Source organism: Caretta caretta, chromosome 10, assembly GCF_965140235.1.
Source record: "Caretta caretta isolate rCarCar2 chromosome 10, rCarCar1.hap1, whole genome shotgun sequence".
NCBI classification, from domain to species: Eukaryota; Metazoa; Chordata; order Testudines; family Cheloniidae; genus Caretta; species Caretta caretta.
The window spans coordinates 66,368,843-66,383,956 of NC_134215.1; the positions used below are offsets into that span (position 1 = coordinate 66,368,843).

The following is a 15,114-nucleotide window of genomic DNA, read 5'->3' on the forward strand; positions in this document are numbered from 1 at the left end:
TGAGATTTTTACTGTATGAATATATTGTTTTTGTTTAATAGGGGACTGTAGGGAAAAGCAAGCAGGAAAGGAAAGAATGTCTCAAGATAATCCACTTGTGAGCAAACGTTTGAGAGTTAAGAGGCAATTTCAGGACAGGAAAATGCTGGGAATGTAGAAGGTCAAAAGAACTATGGCAGATTTAATAAGGGTCTCTTGATCAAAGGTGTGAGGGGGGCAGTTGTTCAGAGCAACCAGGCTGACACAGGCACCCATTAGACTGAGTGTCTGAAGAAGTTAAGGCCTGCTTAAGTTACCATCAGGCAATGATGTGCCCTTCACTCTAAAAGCTTTGTTCCTATTTATAAATAAATAATATTTGGTTTTTAAGAAGCCTGTCTGCACACTGGGCATCACTAGTCATGGACTTCCAAAGGGAAGAACCTCAGGTTTCCAAACTCAGTTGGACCTGCAGGGTGAGAACAGTTGACGTGCAGGGTACTGTAGCCCAGGCCCTGATTAAGTGTGGGAGAATGAATTGCGGAATTCCACCCTAGGACAGATAAAGGCGTGACGAAGTGCAGTGAAAGAGACCAAAAAAGAGACCAAAAAAGAGGAGCAGCTAGACCTGTAACCATGAGCATCAGTAAATTACTCCATCAAGAAATATATATCATGCTTCTCATAAACTATGACTAATATAATACCGTCTGAACCATTTGTCATGCATGACTGGAAAGTAAATTGGTAAAACCCATTCTCATTCTTAGTATCTTTGCAGATGGAAGCATAGATAAAAGAATGAAAAATTCAGTATGTTTTGGCTGGTTGTTTAAACTGTATTTTAAATTCTGGACACTGTAATTATTTAATTTTTAATATTGGGTCTAAGGTCAGTCAGTGGTTTTGCAAAGCTGTTGTTCCAGGGAGTTCTTGTAGAAAACGCATACGTTTAGGGATGTTTTGCCACATAGATTTATTTTTTTTCCTTCTGCCTCTTACTCCCCGCTCCCCAAAAAAGCAAGATCTGTATATTTACAACTGTACAGGTATCAGTAATTTAACTGTTTTTTTCAGCTGTGAAAAAAGTTGTTATAGTCATTGTCTTGGGACAGTGATTAGCCAAATTTATGCAAAAGTCCATATGTTGCCTTGAAAATGATGGAAACCTAAAATAAAGTGCTGCTTTTCAAAGACACCCATTTTATACAGAAGGGAAATATTAAGTGCCTTTTTTAGAGTTATATATGCTGTGTGAATTTGGGAGGAGTACACGTACTACTAGCAATTACTAGTTGTAATTTAACATGTCATATCTTATGTAGGAACTGTTATGGAAAGATTCAACCAAGCCTTGCATGCTGTTTTGTAGAGGTAGATTCAAAATATTAGCTCTTCTCGAGCATCTTTGAAAAGTTTCCTTGGGTAATTTTATCAGCTTTTATCTCCAAAATGACTTAACCTGCAACTTCATACTTGATTTGTCCTACTACTTTTTAATTATCTTAGCTGATGTGTTGAATATAACAAAATGGCTTTTTACTTAATCACGGCTTTTCACTTAGCCGTAAGTATGTGTGGTGCAGGGGGAAAAAAAAAAGTCTACCATTCTGTTGTTAGTGGGTAATGCTGCAGAAATGAGTTTTTTAGGGTGGACTAAATGAGATGATTATGAAAGCATCACAGATAGATTTATATTCTGAGCATAAGGAGCATGGAAGAAGGCACAGAAATGTTTGTGGTAAAGGGAGCATAAAAGAAAGAGTTATTGAGGCCAGGTTTCAGAGTAACAGCCGTGTTAGTCTGTCTTTGCAAAAAGAAAAGGAGTACTTGTGGCACCTTAGAGACTAACCAATTTATTTGAGCATGAGCTTTCGTGAGCTACAGCTCACTTCATCGGATGCATACCGTGGAAACTGCAGTAGACATTATATACACACAGAGACCATGAAACAATACCCCCTCCCACCCCACTGTCCTGCTGGTAATAGCTTATCTAAAGTGATCATTAAGTTGGGCCATTTCCAGCACAAATCCAGGTTTTCTCACCCTCCGCCCCCCCCCCCCCCCCCACAAACTCACTCTCCTGCTGGTAATAGCCCATCCAAAGTGACCATTCTCCTCACAATGTGTATGATAATCAAGGTGGGCCATTTCCTGCACAAATCCAGGTTCTCTCACCCCCTCAACCCCTCCAAAAACCACACACACAAACTCAATCTCCTGCTGGTAATAGCTTATCCAAAGTGACCACTCTCCCTACAATGTGCATGATAATCAAGGTGGGCCATTTCCAGCATAAATCCAGGTTTTCTCACCCCCACCCCCCCAATACACACACAAACTCACTCTCCTGCTGGTAATAGCTCATCCAAAGTGACCACTCTCCCTACAATGTGCATGATAATCAAGGTGGGTCATTTCCAGCACAGATCCAGGCTTTCTCACCCCCCCCTCCCGCCCCCCGGGGAACATACACACACATAAACTCACTCTCCTGTCCAGTTTGACCAATGTAAATGGCAGAGGGGCATTGCTGGCACATGATGGCATATATCACATTGGTGGATGTGCAGGTGAATGAGCCTCTGATAGTGTGGCTGATGTTATTAGGCCCTGTGATGGTGTCCCCTGAATAGATATGTGGGCACCGTTGGCAACGGGCTTTGTTGCAAGGATAGGTTCCTGGGCTAGTGGTTCTGTTGTGTGGTATGTGGTTGTTGGTGAGTATTTGCTTCAGGTTGCGGGGTTACATTGGTCAAACTGGACAGTCTCTACATAAAAGAATAAATGGACACAAATCAGATGTCAAGAATTATAACATTCATAAACCAGTCGGAGAACACTTCAATCTCTCTGGTCACGCAATTACAGACATGAAGGTCGCTATCTTACAACAAAAAAACTTCAAATCCAGACTCCAGTGAGAAACTGCTGAATTGGAATTCATTTGCAAATTGGATACTATTAATTTAGGCTTAAATAGAGACTGGGAGTGGCTAAGTCATTATGCAAGGTAGCCTATTTCCCCTTGCTTTTTCCTACCCCCCCCCCCCCCCGACGTTCTGGTTAAACTTGGATTTAAACTTGGAGAGTGGTCAGTTTGGATGAGCTGTTGCCAGCAGGAGAGTGAGTTTGTGTGTGTATGGGGTTGAGGGGGTGAGAGAACCTGGATTTGTGCAGGAAATGGCCCACCTTGATTATCATACACATTGTGAAGAGAGTGGTCACTTTGGATGGGCTATTACCAGCAGGAGAGTGAGTTTGTGTGTGCGGGGGGTGAGAAAACCTGGATTTGTGCTGGAAATGGCCCAACTTAATGATCACTTTAGGTAAGCTATTACCAGCAGGAGAGTGAGTTTGTGTGTGTATGGGGGTGGGGGGGGGGTGAGAAAACCTGGATTTGTGCTGGAAATGGCCCACCTTGATTATCATGCACATTGTAGGGAGAGTGGTCACTTTTGATAAGCTATTACCAGCAGGAGAGTGAGTTTGTGTGTGTGTGGGGGGGGGGGGGGGGCGGAGGGTGAGAAAACCTGGATTTGTGCTGGAAATGGCCCAACTTGATGATCACTTTAGATAAGCTATTACCAGCAGGACAGTGGGGTGGGAGGGGGTATTGTTTCATGGTCTCTGTGTGTATATAATGTCTACTGCAGTTTCCATGGTATGCATCCGATGAAGTGAGCTGTAGCTCACGAAAGCTCATGCTCAAATAAATTGGTTAGTCTCTAAGGTGCCACAAGTACTCCTTTTCTTATTGAGGCCAGCGTCTTTCAAAGTTACAGGGTGTCATACAAAATCTCCACTCTGGGTACAGTATACACAAACAACATAGACCTGTCTATCTATTACTTGCCTTGTGAAGTCCACAACCTTGTTGAGGCTCCTAAAACATGCATAGAAATATAGCCATGTATACTATTAAAATTAGAATGTCTAAAATTGAAAACATTTTATCCATAAGTCCTTAAATTGCTATTTCTACCAATTCTGCATATTTACAATAAAATAATATGCTGAACAAGCACTATCAAATTGATATCAGTACTATCTATTGCCATCACTCAAACATTGTATACACTAAAAAATAAAATATTATTCACATATTTATGCTTTCAACAATATTTCTTAACAAATCTTCTTCATATGGAAAATATATTAATACAGAAAATAGAAAATACTCCTCTGAAGAAATGTTCCAGCAATTAAGTCTATTGCCAAACAAACAAACAAACAAACAAACAAAAAATCCCTTTCCAGCTTGAAAGAGAATGTTCAGATAAGGTAGCGTGTATATTTGAAAGCGGTGAAGCAGCTAGATATATTAAATATGAATTTCATAAATTTTAGAAAGTATGGGGTTTTGTGTGTGTTTATATGAGCATTTGCAAGATTAGATGGGGGAATTCTCTCAGACTTAACTATTTTTCTGAAATGATGAATTCTGGATTTTTGGTTTTTATTTTGAATTTTAGTTCAGTCATTTTGAGTCACTTACAGTGAACATGTCCACTGTTTCCAGTGCTTGGCTATGGATTTCCCTTGCAAGTTGTACTTTTTTTTTTTTTGTTAATTTTGACAATTGATCTGGCTTTGGTGTATTTACAAGGTGAAACCACAACTGGTCCCAAATTCCTTGTCTTCTCTTTCTTGGCAGTGCAAATTAACTTTTTTGACATATTCGTGTTACCATACAGTACACTAGAGGGAATTCTGTAGAAAAGTTATCAAAAGTATTGTGCTTCCTGTCTATCATAATGTATTTTTAGCATGGCAGATCCTTAATTAATCAAAGTAAATATCTTTTCTGAATATATGCAATGTCAGTGGGAAATATGAACAGGGAACATAAGTAGCTGCACTAGGTTGCAATCAATACCAAGTAAGAGAGTATCAATCATTGTTTATTTAGAGAGTATATAGCCAGTTCAGTCTAATTTGAGGCTGCAGTAACTTTTAAAGAAGAAAAACCTTCCACAGCTGTGGACAATAATGCAAGGAATATTAAGTATTAAACTCTTCACCCAACTTCAACTCTATTTGAATGGCCAAAAAAGGTTGCATGAACAGGTTGGCTGTGTATTAAGCAGGTGAGGAAACTTGTTATAGTGCCTAAAGCATCATCTCATTTTTAAAAGTGTTGCAAAAAAAACCCCAAAAAATTATGGAGAAGAAAAATAATGATTGGCATTTTTTAAAAACTCTGGTAGCATTTGTACACTTAAGAAGTAGTGTCCATTTAATGTTAAACTTTTCAACATTTTCCTCCTACATTATTTCACAAGATGTCCTTGGTAGATTTGGGAAAGAAGCTTTTAGAAGCTGCACGAGCAGGTCAAGATGATGAAGTTCGCATTTTGATGGCAAATGGAGCACCTTTTACCACAGACTGGGTAATAAAAAAATTTCATTTCTTTGAAATGTTTTTACATTATTTTTGTTTTCTCTGTGATATCTTCCCTGGAAAATAGTGTAATTAAACGATCGGAAATCTGTACAATCATATAAACCTGAGGTTTATATTTATATTTATATATATATTCCCGTATTGAATCTGAGGTTGGACATTGGACTATGGTATTGCAAATTGAAACTGGCTAGTTAATTGTATTGTTGACCTAGGAATTATATACCCAGGACTATTTTGGGCACTTAAAAGTAATTGATGATTGTGAACTCTGAATGAGTTAATCTTTTAAAGGCAGTCCAGGTGAACTTTGGAAAATATAATAAAATGTGTACATCCTTCATTCAGAAAGAAAGCTTATCCTGATTACATGACCATGTGTTAGTTTAGGAAGAGGGCCCAATTAATAGCTTTATTCTAATTGCTGATGATCAGCAGAAGTAGGGTCAATGACAAACACCAAAGGTGGAAGTTGGTGGAGTTCGAATGTGTATGTGACTTTGAAGAGGCAAGCCACAGACAGTGCTCTCTTCTCTGGATGATGGGAACTTGTTGGCAGAAAATCTTAACTTGGAAATTTTTCTTTTTATATTTCTTTCCTTCAACTTGCTGCTCCTTCTTTCCATGATATTAGAAAGGGAAAAGATAGGATTATTAAGACAAACAGAGTTAGAAGTGGTTGACTGATGCCTGGGTTCTGTACCTCCAGGATAAGAGACAAAACGAGAGGGTTGGAAGTGAGTACTTCATGCTGGGGTTTTTTTTTTTTTTTTGGTTTTTGTTAATAGTCCACTTTTGTACCACATTACAGTTGGGAACATCACCACTTCATCTAGCAGCACAGTACGGACACTATTCAACAACAGAAGTGTTACTTCGAGCTGGTGTAAGTCGGGATGCAAGAACCAAAGTGGACAGAACTCCATTACATATGGCAGCATCTGAAGGCCATGCAAACATAGTAGAAGTCTTACTTAAGGTAGAAACTTCTTTTTGTATTATCTGCCATTTGAAACTGAACCTGAATCTAGAAGACTAATTAATCATAAATCTGCATAGGTGTAACTTTTTTTAATCCCTCAATTGGCTGAAAATGACTTTTTAAATAATTTTAAGGGCTTTTTAAAAATTTAACGTCTGTACTGAAGGTGCACATCGTACATTTTTTTTTCCCATTCAGTTTTGTATTTTATTTTTAAATATTTGTAACAATCAGTGTGCTTTCAGGCAAATTGTTTATTGGCATCCAAAAATAAGACTTCTTCATAATGCAGTACTATATAAATAAAAATCTTCTAAAACCTACACATGTGGTCCTAGGAATTATTTAATCCTTTGTGTTAATGTGTGTGATAATTACTGTAAAGTACTTTTAATGAAATAGTAATTGTAAGACAGCACAAAGTTCCTTGCAGCAAGCAAGTGAAAGAGAGTACTTTCATCATCTTGGACATCGTTCCATTTGCAGCATTTTGCAGTTCAAACAGCCTGTGCGTATTTGATTTATGTGATGTTTTTGTTTGCAGCATGGTGCTGATGTTAATGCAAAGGACATGCTAAAGATGACTGCTCTTCATTGGGCTACAGAACACAATCACCAGGAGGTGGTGGAGCTCTTAATAAAATATGGAGCAGACGTCCACACACAAAGTAAATTCTGCAAAACTGCATTAGATATTGCAATAGACAATGGGAATGAAGATGTAGCAGAAATATTACAGGTAACTTTTTGATTTATGATGTAGATGAAACTTACAGAAAGATGCTGATCAGCTAAATTGTTAATTTAGGAGCTGTGGGAGGTTGCATGGTGATGAACATAGATTTTCTCCCCTCCAGTCCATAGCATAGAAGTGAGATAATGCTAATACACACTATTTGTGTAAAAATTGGCTGAAGAATGCTTCTAGCCCCTGCCAGTCCAAGAAGTGAGGGCCTTTAGTCTTTTTAACTTGCTCATTCTGACTTACAGAATAGCTGGGCTAGTTTGCAGATGAGGGATGGCAACTAACTCTAAGCTACGGGCATCTCTGGCAATATGTCCTGGCTTCAGTGTTAGATTAGTTTTCCGTGTGGGGGCTAAATTAGTTGGTGGAATGGGAGAGGGAGGAGATGCCCTTTTTTTGTTGATGAGGCACCAGCCCAACTTTCTATACTAGTGAGGATTGGATCCATTGGAATGCCCAGTTTCACACTGCCAGGCTTTTTGGTTTACCAGTACAATCGCTTGCATGGTAGCTTCAGACCTTTTCAGACGCTGAGATTATGCAGTTTTATATAAACTTCATGGTTAAATGGGCCTGTATGGCCGAGAATAAGTGAGGGTATTGAGTATTCAGTATTGAAATGCTAGGGAAACAGGTGTTGGTGGCAGTCTGCTGTTTTACTGCAGTCAGATTATGTTGCCTTTATGAAGCTAATAAGATAAAGTCTAAAGTTGCAGCCTCTTGGCCACAATTTACATAATTTGGTGAGTTCTCATCTGTCCTTGCTCTTTCCAATCTACCTGAAATTGCTCCTAGATTATTACGTAGGGGTTGACTGTAGATTTACATTTTTATCTAGTTTTATTTACCTTCTCTGTGGAGGAAGCTGTCATTTTAAAAAAATGTTTTTATAGAAGTATAATATGTTTGTTTTTAATGTTTATTTGCAGACTGAATAGTATTGTTGTCCTTTGACTCCTAGATTGCAATGCAGAACCAAATCAATACAAATCCAGAGAGTCCTGACACTGTGACAATACATGCAGCCACACCACAGTTTATCATTGGGCCTGGAGGCGTGGTGAACCTAACAGGTCTGGTATCTTCTGCAAATATATCAAATGCAACAGCTATTTACATGCATTTAGGATAGCTATTGGGACTTTATACTTAGTTGATTTGCCATTTTATGCAGACTATTAAGAACAGTGATGGTAAGATTGCAGCAGGTGCCTTATTCCTCTTCGTTGTCTTTTGCATATTATTAATATCCAAGTACTTAGAATAATAATGTAAATTGAGGTAACTCCTCAGAAACTGCATTAGCCTAACAAACTTGTCTTCAGAACAGCACTTTTGGTTTATAACAAGACCAATATATTTCTTCACTGTAAAAGATAGGGACTTGTGTAACATTCTAATACAAGTTTGTGAACTGACTTTATTTTTTCTCCTACTAGATGAGACGGGAGTATCTGCTGTACAATTTGGAAATTCATCAACATCAGTATTAGCTACATTAGCAGCTTTAGCAGAAGCGTCCGCTCCATTGTCTAACTCTTCAGAAACACCAGGTTAGAAAGCAAAGTAGTTTATTTGCACTGAGTAAACGAACACAAAGAATGTGGAGATAAAGCGTTCGGCAGTACAGTTTGTCTGAAAATGGATTGAAATTCATTTAAAAATACTGAAAATAAATTAATACCCATTTTGCTCAAACCAGCAATGTATGAGAATCACATCGTGTAAAATACTTACCACATAAAAGTCATAACTATTTCAGAGTAAGACTTTTTTTATTTACTGTTGGTATTTCTGAATTGCTTGGAGGCAGCACTTATTTTCATGAAATGTGACATCATTCAAGAGCCTATATAGTCAGATCAAAAACTGGTTTCTGACCTGCTGTATTACTAGTTGGAAGAAAAACTTGTAATATCTGAACACTAAACATTTTGTTTAAAGTATCAGAGGGGTAGCCGTGTTAGTCTGTATCCACAAAAACAACGAGGAGTCCAGTGGCATCTTAAAGACTAACAGATTTATTTGGACATAAGCTTTCATGGGTAAAAAACCCCCACTTCTTCAAATGCATGGTCTGAAGAAGTGGGTTTTCTACCAACAAAAGCTTATGCCCAAATAAATCTGTTAGTCTTTAAGGTGCCACCGGACTCCTCATTGCATTTTGTTTAAGTTCATATTTTTTAAAACTAGGAAAAGATGGCCATAAAATACAGTATTCAAACAAAACATACTCCTCATGTGAAGACCACTGAATAATCTTAAATATATTGGATTAAATGGTTAACCAACTTGAGTGCAGCCCATAAAATGACATGTGGGTCCTCTCCCAAAACACTGAAGCACCCTGCCTACAAATGTAACACATGAATGTAGAGCTAAATCCTGCCTGGATAGCACTACTAGTGTGACCAAGGATGCTGGAAAATGTATTCACTATTCTAGGAATCCTGCCAGTGGGGATAGTACTAGGGAACACTCTTCTGGGCACACATTGCTGCTGCACTGAAAAGGAGCAACGTGCATCTTTAGCTAGTATCTGCAGCCATCTATAGCATGTCTCACTCTGCAAGGCTGTGGGACGACAGAGAATCATTTGGCTGCCAAGATACTATAAAGTGCCATTAGCCCCAATTACTCTGAACATACAACAACCTACATCTTTTATTCCCTTTTAAAAAAAAATTTTAAACGAGAAGGCGCTGGCTACATCCCTTTTTTTGGGAACTCTTAACAAAGCTTGGGATGGCCTGATATTTTCCAGAGGCAGTTTTTACCAGGTAAAAACATAGTTTTTAGCACCCTGGGAAAAACTACTTCATCCCAGGTTAAGGCATTTTGTGTGTTAAAAACTGTTTCATTAATGCACACCACATTACCCTTAGTTTTAGTTACATATTCAAATTGTGGCTACATAAGGCAGTAGATTCATAGATTAATTTAGGGTTGTACAAAAAAAAACTGCAGTAGATGTAATACTTGTAATGATAATACTGAACATTGGAATGTCTATACATTTTTGGTTTGGTATTTTCTCGAGTAAGTTATATGTGTCATGACTCATATTTCAGTATTATAGTCGAAAACATTTGATTATATGAAAATTACGGTAATGCAGAGTTGTAGGCTTGAAGCATTAAGCAATCAGAAGCATGCAGAGTTGCAGACTACCAATCCAGGTTCATTTGGCTGTGCAGCATTCTGTAGCAGAAGACCAGTTTTGATGTAGTGAGTAGACTGACCCTATTCCTCAGTTTTGAATGCATGTATCTGAAGTTTGAAAAGATTTGTTCTATGCTTGGAGAACTTGCTGGACACTGATGTAGTTATTTTTCCCAGTGTCCTGGTTTAAACCAAGTTTAAACTGGTATGTACCAGCACCCTGTCCTCAACTAGATTTTGCCCAGGAAATTGCCAGCCCTATTGCCATGAACATGCTTTCCCAGTCTTACCCAGAGAATCTGCTGCCTTCCCCCCATTGCCACTTCTGTCCATTTATGATGCAGAAAGTCAAGAAAGAGAGGGCAGTTGTGAATCTGGTGGCACAGAAGTGGCTTCAAAGACTATGATTATTAGACCTTGTGAAGATGGCAGCAGATATATAAAAATTATTCACCTAATGGGTCCATCAGGCAACCCAACCCCATCCAGCAAAAGTTGGTAGTTTGACATTTTGAAAGAAGTAACTAAGGAGAGAGATTTGAGCTGGGTAGTCTTTCTCTTTCAAATAAATCAGAGTACGTTCTTAGAATACTTCAGAGTTGAAATGCTGGAGAAGATCTACAAGATTAGCAGTGTATTTAGGATTCAGTGGTAGATGTTCTTTGATAACTGGCTGAGAGCTCTCATAGGCCCACCTTTTCTATGATGCAGTAGAACCCAAGCCAAATGCCAGAAATCTATTAAAGGTGCAAAGCCCTGGAAAAAAATAAGCTTTATAAATAAACCAACCTGAAGTCTCCAATGGCTTTTAAAAAGTATAGCAGGAAAAATAAGTAAGTAAGTACCTGTGTATCAACACCAGTATATTCAAGCAAAAGGCTACACATTTTGTGTCCTTAGTAAAATTAGCAAGAGTGTCATAATTATATGTAAAAGAATTTAGCAAACCCTTAGAGTTGGGCTGTGGCAGTAGAGTCATCATTTTTGGCTATTATTGAGTAGTAAGACTATGGTAGACTTTTATTTTTAAAGTTATAAATTTCTTTGAAATAAACTTGGTTTATTTTAAATTATTTCCTTGCATAGCCTCATTGTTTAATATAGTTAATACTACTTTGCTTTCTTGCATAAACACTTCCTGAAGAGCATTTTTACTTTGTAATTCCTTAGGATAGGGATCTCTACGGAGAAGGCTTCAGAAGGCAATGATTGCAATCATTATTTGAATGGCACAGTCATTTTAAATTGTGCTGTCATTAATTGCAAAGATGAAAGCTTCTTAGTTGTATCTATCTGATCTGACATTTCTGAGATGACATAGGCTATAGTTTTAAATTTTATTCTGATAGAAAGCCTTCTAGTGTCTACTGCTTAAATCAAAGCCTCTGCTTTTAACGTAACATAGGATGAACATAAACATAGGTTTAATGTGCTTGAAAATGTTCATGATTGTCTAGTGCTTACATTGCTTTTTGTGCCTTAGTATTTTTTTGATTTTTTGGATAGGGTTTTTCCTTCTGACATTTTCAAAAATAAGGGATACTGTGACGGGGTCTATAATTTAAAGGGCAAATTAAAACAACCTGAGATGGATAACACACAGTTTATCAATGCTCTGAATAATATCTTTGCTGGTTTTTAGCTTGATTCATAAATGTAATATAGAAGAATTTGAGTGGGTCATTGCAATATATACATTCTAGAATCATGGGTTTGAAATGCAAAGGTTTGTTTTTATTATTTTTGATCTTGCAAAAGTGTTATACAATGTTTAATTTACCTTTTTAAAGTTCACTTTCTTCTTATTACTTTCCCAAAGTAAATATTTTATTTGACTCCCAAGTTTTTATTTCTGTGGAAAACAGACAAGATTACCCAATACTGTTTACTTAGCCCTGTTTGATATCCTCTACCAAGACCATTTAGGTATGGTTTGGCTTTCTGTGTGTGGAACACACATACAATACAACTTTAAGATCCTACAGAGGTCTTTTTACCTATTACTGCCTAGGAAGAAGATATCATAACTTGTGGGTCATGGGCCAAATTCTCAGCTGACTTCGTTGGACCTATGTGAATTTATACCACATGAGGATCTAGACCCACATTTCTATCCAAAACTTTTGTTACGAGTCACCCTGAGATTACTATAACTGAAAATATTAAAGAACAAAATATTTTTTTCCAGTTTCTTTACTTTATACATGTGACAGGAATTTGACAACATTTAGTTAGGGCCCTACCAAATTCACGGCCATGAAAAAAGGCATCACAAACCGTAAAATCTGGTCTTTTGTGTGCTTTTACCCTATACTGTGCAGATTTCACAGGGGAGACGGTGTTTCTCAAATTGGCGGTCCTGACCCAAAAGGGAGTTGCAGGGGGGTCACGGTATTATCACCCTTACTTCTGCACTGGCTTCAGAGCTTGGCAGCCAGAGAGTGGCAGCTGTTGGCTGGGTGCCCAGCTCTCAAGGCAGCGCCCCGCCCCTCCCCTCCCCCCCACAGCAGCGCAGAAGTAAGGGTGGCGATATTATAGCATGCCACCCTTCTGTGCTGCTGCCTTCGGAGCTGGGTGGCTGGAGAGTAGTGGCTGCTGACTGAGGGCCCAGCTCTGCAGGCAGCAGTGCAGAAATATGGGTGGCAATACTATACTGTGCCACCCTTCTGTGCTGCTGCTGGCAGTGGCTCTGCCTTCAGAGCTGGGCTCCTGGATAGCAAGTGCCGCTCTCCAGCTGCCCAGCTCCAAAGGCAGTGCCGCCACCACCAGCAGTGCAGAAGTAAGGGTAGCAGTACCACAAGCCCCCCCTACAATAACCTTGCCACTCTCCCACAACTCCTTCTTGGGTCAGGACTCCTACAATTACAGCACTGAAATTTCAGATGTAAATAGCTGAAATCATGAAATTTATGATTTTTTTAAAATCCTATGACTGTGAAATTGACCAAAATGGACCATGAATTTGGTAGGGCCCTACATATAGTTAATTGATTTGTGTGTGCATGCTGTTACCCAGGCTCTGCAAGGGGTGTTTGCCAGTAATAGTAGCAGTAGTACTGCTCTTGGACCCACCCAGACGGCTTTCCTAAACGTCAAAAGGAAGGCAGAAAAACTCTAGAAATGTTCTGTTTAGAATGTTAGAATGCACTGTACATAGTGTGTGCTATCAATTTTTTTTAAAGAATTAGTGAATTAAAAAAAATTCAGATTGACCCTTTAAAGACCTCAGAGCACTTTTCAGCAGACTCTGAACAAAACATTTGTTTCATTACTAATCATCTCAGAGTTTATAATGGACGTAGCTGTGTGCAGACAACACAATAGCTATTGGGCTCTTCAAAAAAATTATCTCACTCTTGGTGCAATACTAATACCTAACTCGGTACTTAAAATATCCCAAAATTATTTTACAAAGTATGAAAAATGCTAACTAAATCAGATTATATTCTTTTGGGCTGAATTCTGCCCTGTTCAATCCCATTGATTGCAGTCAGAGCAGAATTTGTACCAGTACATATATTTTTGAAATGTCACATTTCTTGCACCGATGAAAGATTACCATTGACTTCAGTGAATTTTGGATTAGATCATATAAGCATAGTTAGTATGTGAATAATGCATTAGATTTATAGCTGTAGAAGAAACATTGAATTTGAAGTGGCATGTAAAAGGCTTCTAATAGTTACTAAATTCTGCGTCCCAATTTGTAAATTATAAATATCCTGACCTTCTTTACACTTTATCAACAGTTGTGGCAACAGAAGAAGTAGTGACTGCAGAATCTGTGGATGGTGCAATTCAGCAAGTTGTCAGTTCTGGAGGTCAACAAGTTATTACTATAGTTACAGATGGCATTCAGCTTAGTAATCTCCATTCAATTCCAACCAGTGGAATAGGTCAGCCAATCATTGTGACCATGCCAGATGGACAGCAAGGTGAGTGGAAACAAGATGCTCAAGGAGAAATTTCAAGAATAATTTTAGTTTAAAATCTTGATAGTTCAGGAAAATGTGGGACTTTTTACATGATCTGTTTATGTGCACAGCAGATAGAATTGACATTTGCTGTATGCAGTGAATTATTTCTCTAGATCTGCTGCGGCTGAGTAAGATGCCATTTGAATTGCATTTTTCTGTAGCTGTGCAAGTCCACTAAAATGGGTCAGAAATGGACTATAGGGAAAAAAATAAAATTTAAGAAATTAATTTAACCAGTGAGATTTGAGTATGCAAATATATTAAGACGAGTGGGGGAGGAGGAAAAATTTCTAAGGTGTAAGGAGGAGAGGTAAGATGTTGAAGGGAAAGGTGATGATCGTCTGACTTCTCTCTCTGAACCTGGGTTGTTATAAACTCAGTATCAAAAATAGAAAATATAGAACACCAACAGTAAAACAGTCTTTCAGTAGTTAGGACCCTTTTTCAGAGGAACTCAGGCAGAAAAGTGGGATGTAAAATTTGAGGACCCAGTGCCAGGAGCAGCGTTTGCATAGCATGGGTATCTGCTCTATGAGGATCCTCTCTGGACTCCAGGATGCACAGGACTTTTTGAGTGCTGTCTGGGAGAGGACATGGGGCAGAGCTGGTGGATTCATGAATACACCTTGTACCCAACTGGAGCAAGAGTACGTTTACTGTGGGAGCTATTGCTACCCTGACGCTGCAATAATGGTTTTGGAGTTTTGTGTAAATACTTCCTGTAACAGCTACTCCTGTTGGAAATGATTCTTTTCTTGGTTTCCCATCATCAGATCACCCTCTGGGATCCCCAGTGCAGAGCTTGGCTTAAAGCCATGCGTTGTGGTCCAGGATTTAGTCCACAGTCTGTGGGCAGATA

General features: G+C 38.5%; 1 protein-coding gene across 4 annotated transcripts in view; it reads left to right on the forward strand.

Moving 5' to 3' along the window:
- Nucleotides 1-15,114, forward strand: part of GABPB1 (GA binding protein transcription factor subunit beta 1) — a 40,039-nt gene that overhangs the window by 8,020 nt on the left and 16,905 nt on the right. For 3 of the 4 annotated variants that reach the window (XM_048867316.2, XM_048867317.2, XM_048867319.2), the window contains exons 2-7: nt 5,268-5,375; nt 6,201-6,368; nt 6,916-7,110; nt 8,078-8,189; nt 8,556-8,669; nt 14,028-14,213. In XM_048867316.2, the coding sequence (XP_048723273.1) occupies nt 5,268-5,375; nt 6,201-6,368; nt 6,916-7,110; nt 8,078-8,189; nt 8,556-8,669; nt 14,028-14,213 (883 nt within the window). Of the gene's footprint in view, nt 1-3,697; nt 5,073-5,267; nt 5,376-6,200; nt 6,369-6,915; nt 7,111-8,077; nt 8,190-8,555; nt 8,670-14,027; nt 14,214-15,114 lie in introns of those variants that run through there. The other variant, XM_048867318.2, reaches the window with a different exon arrangement.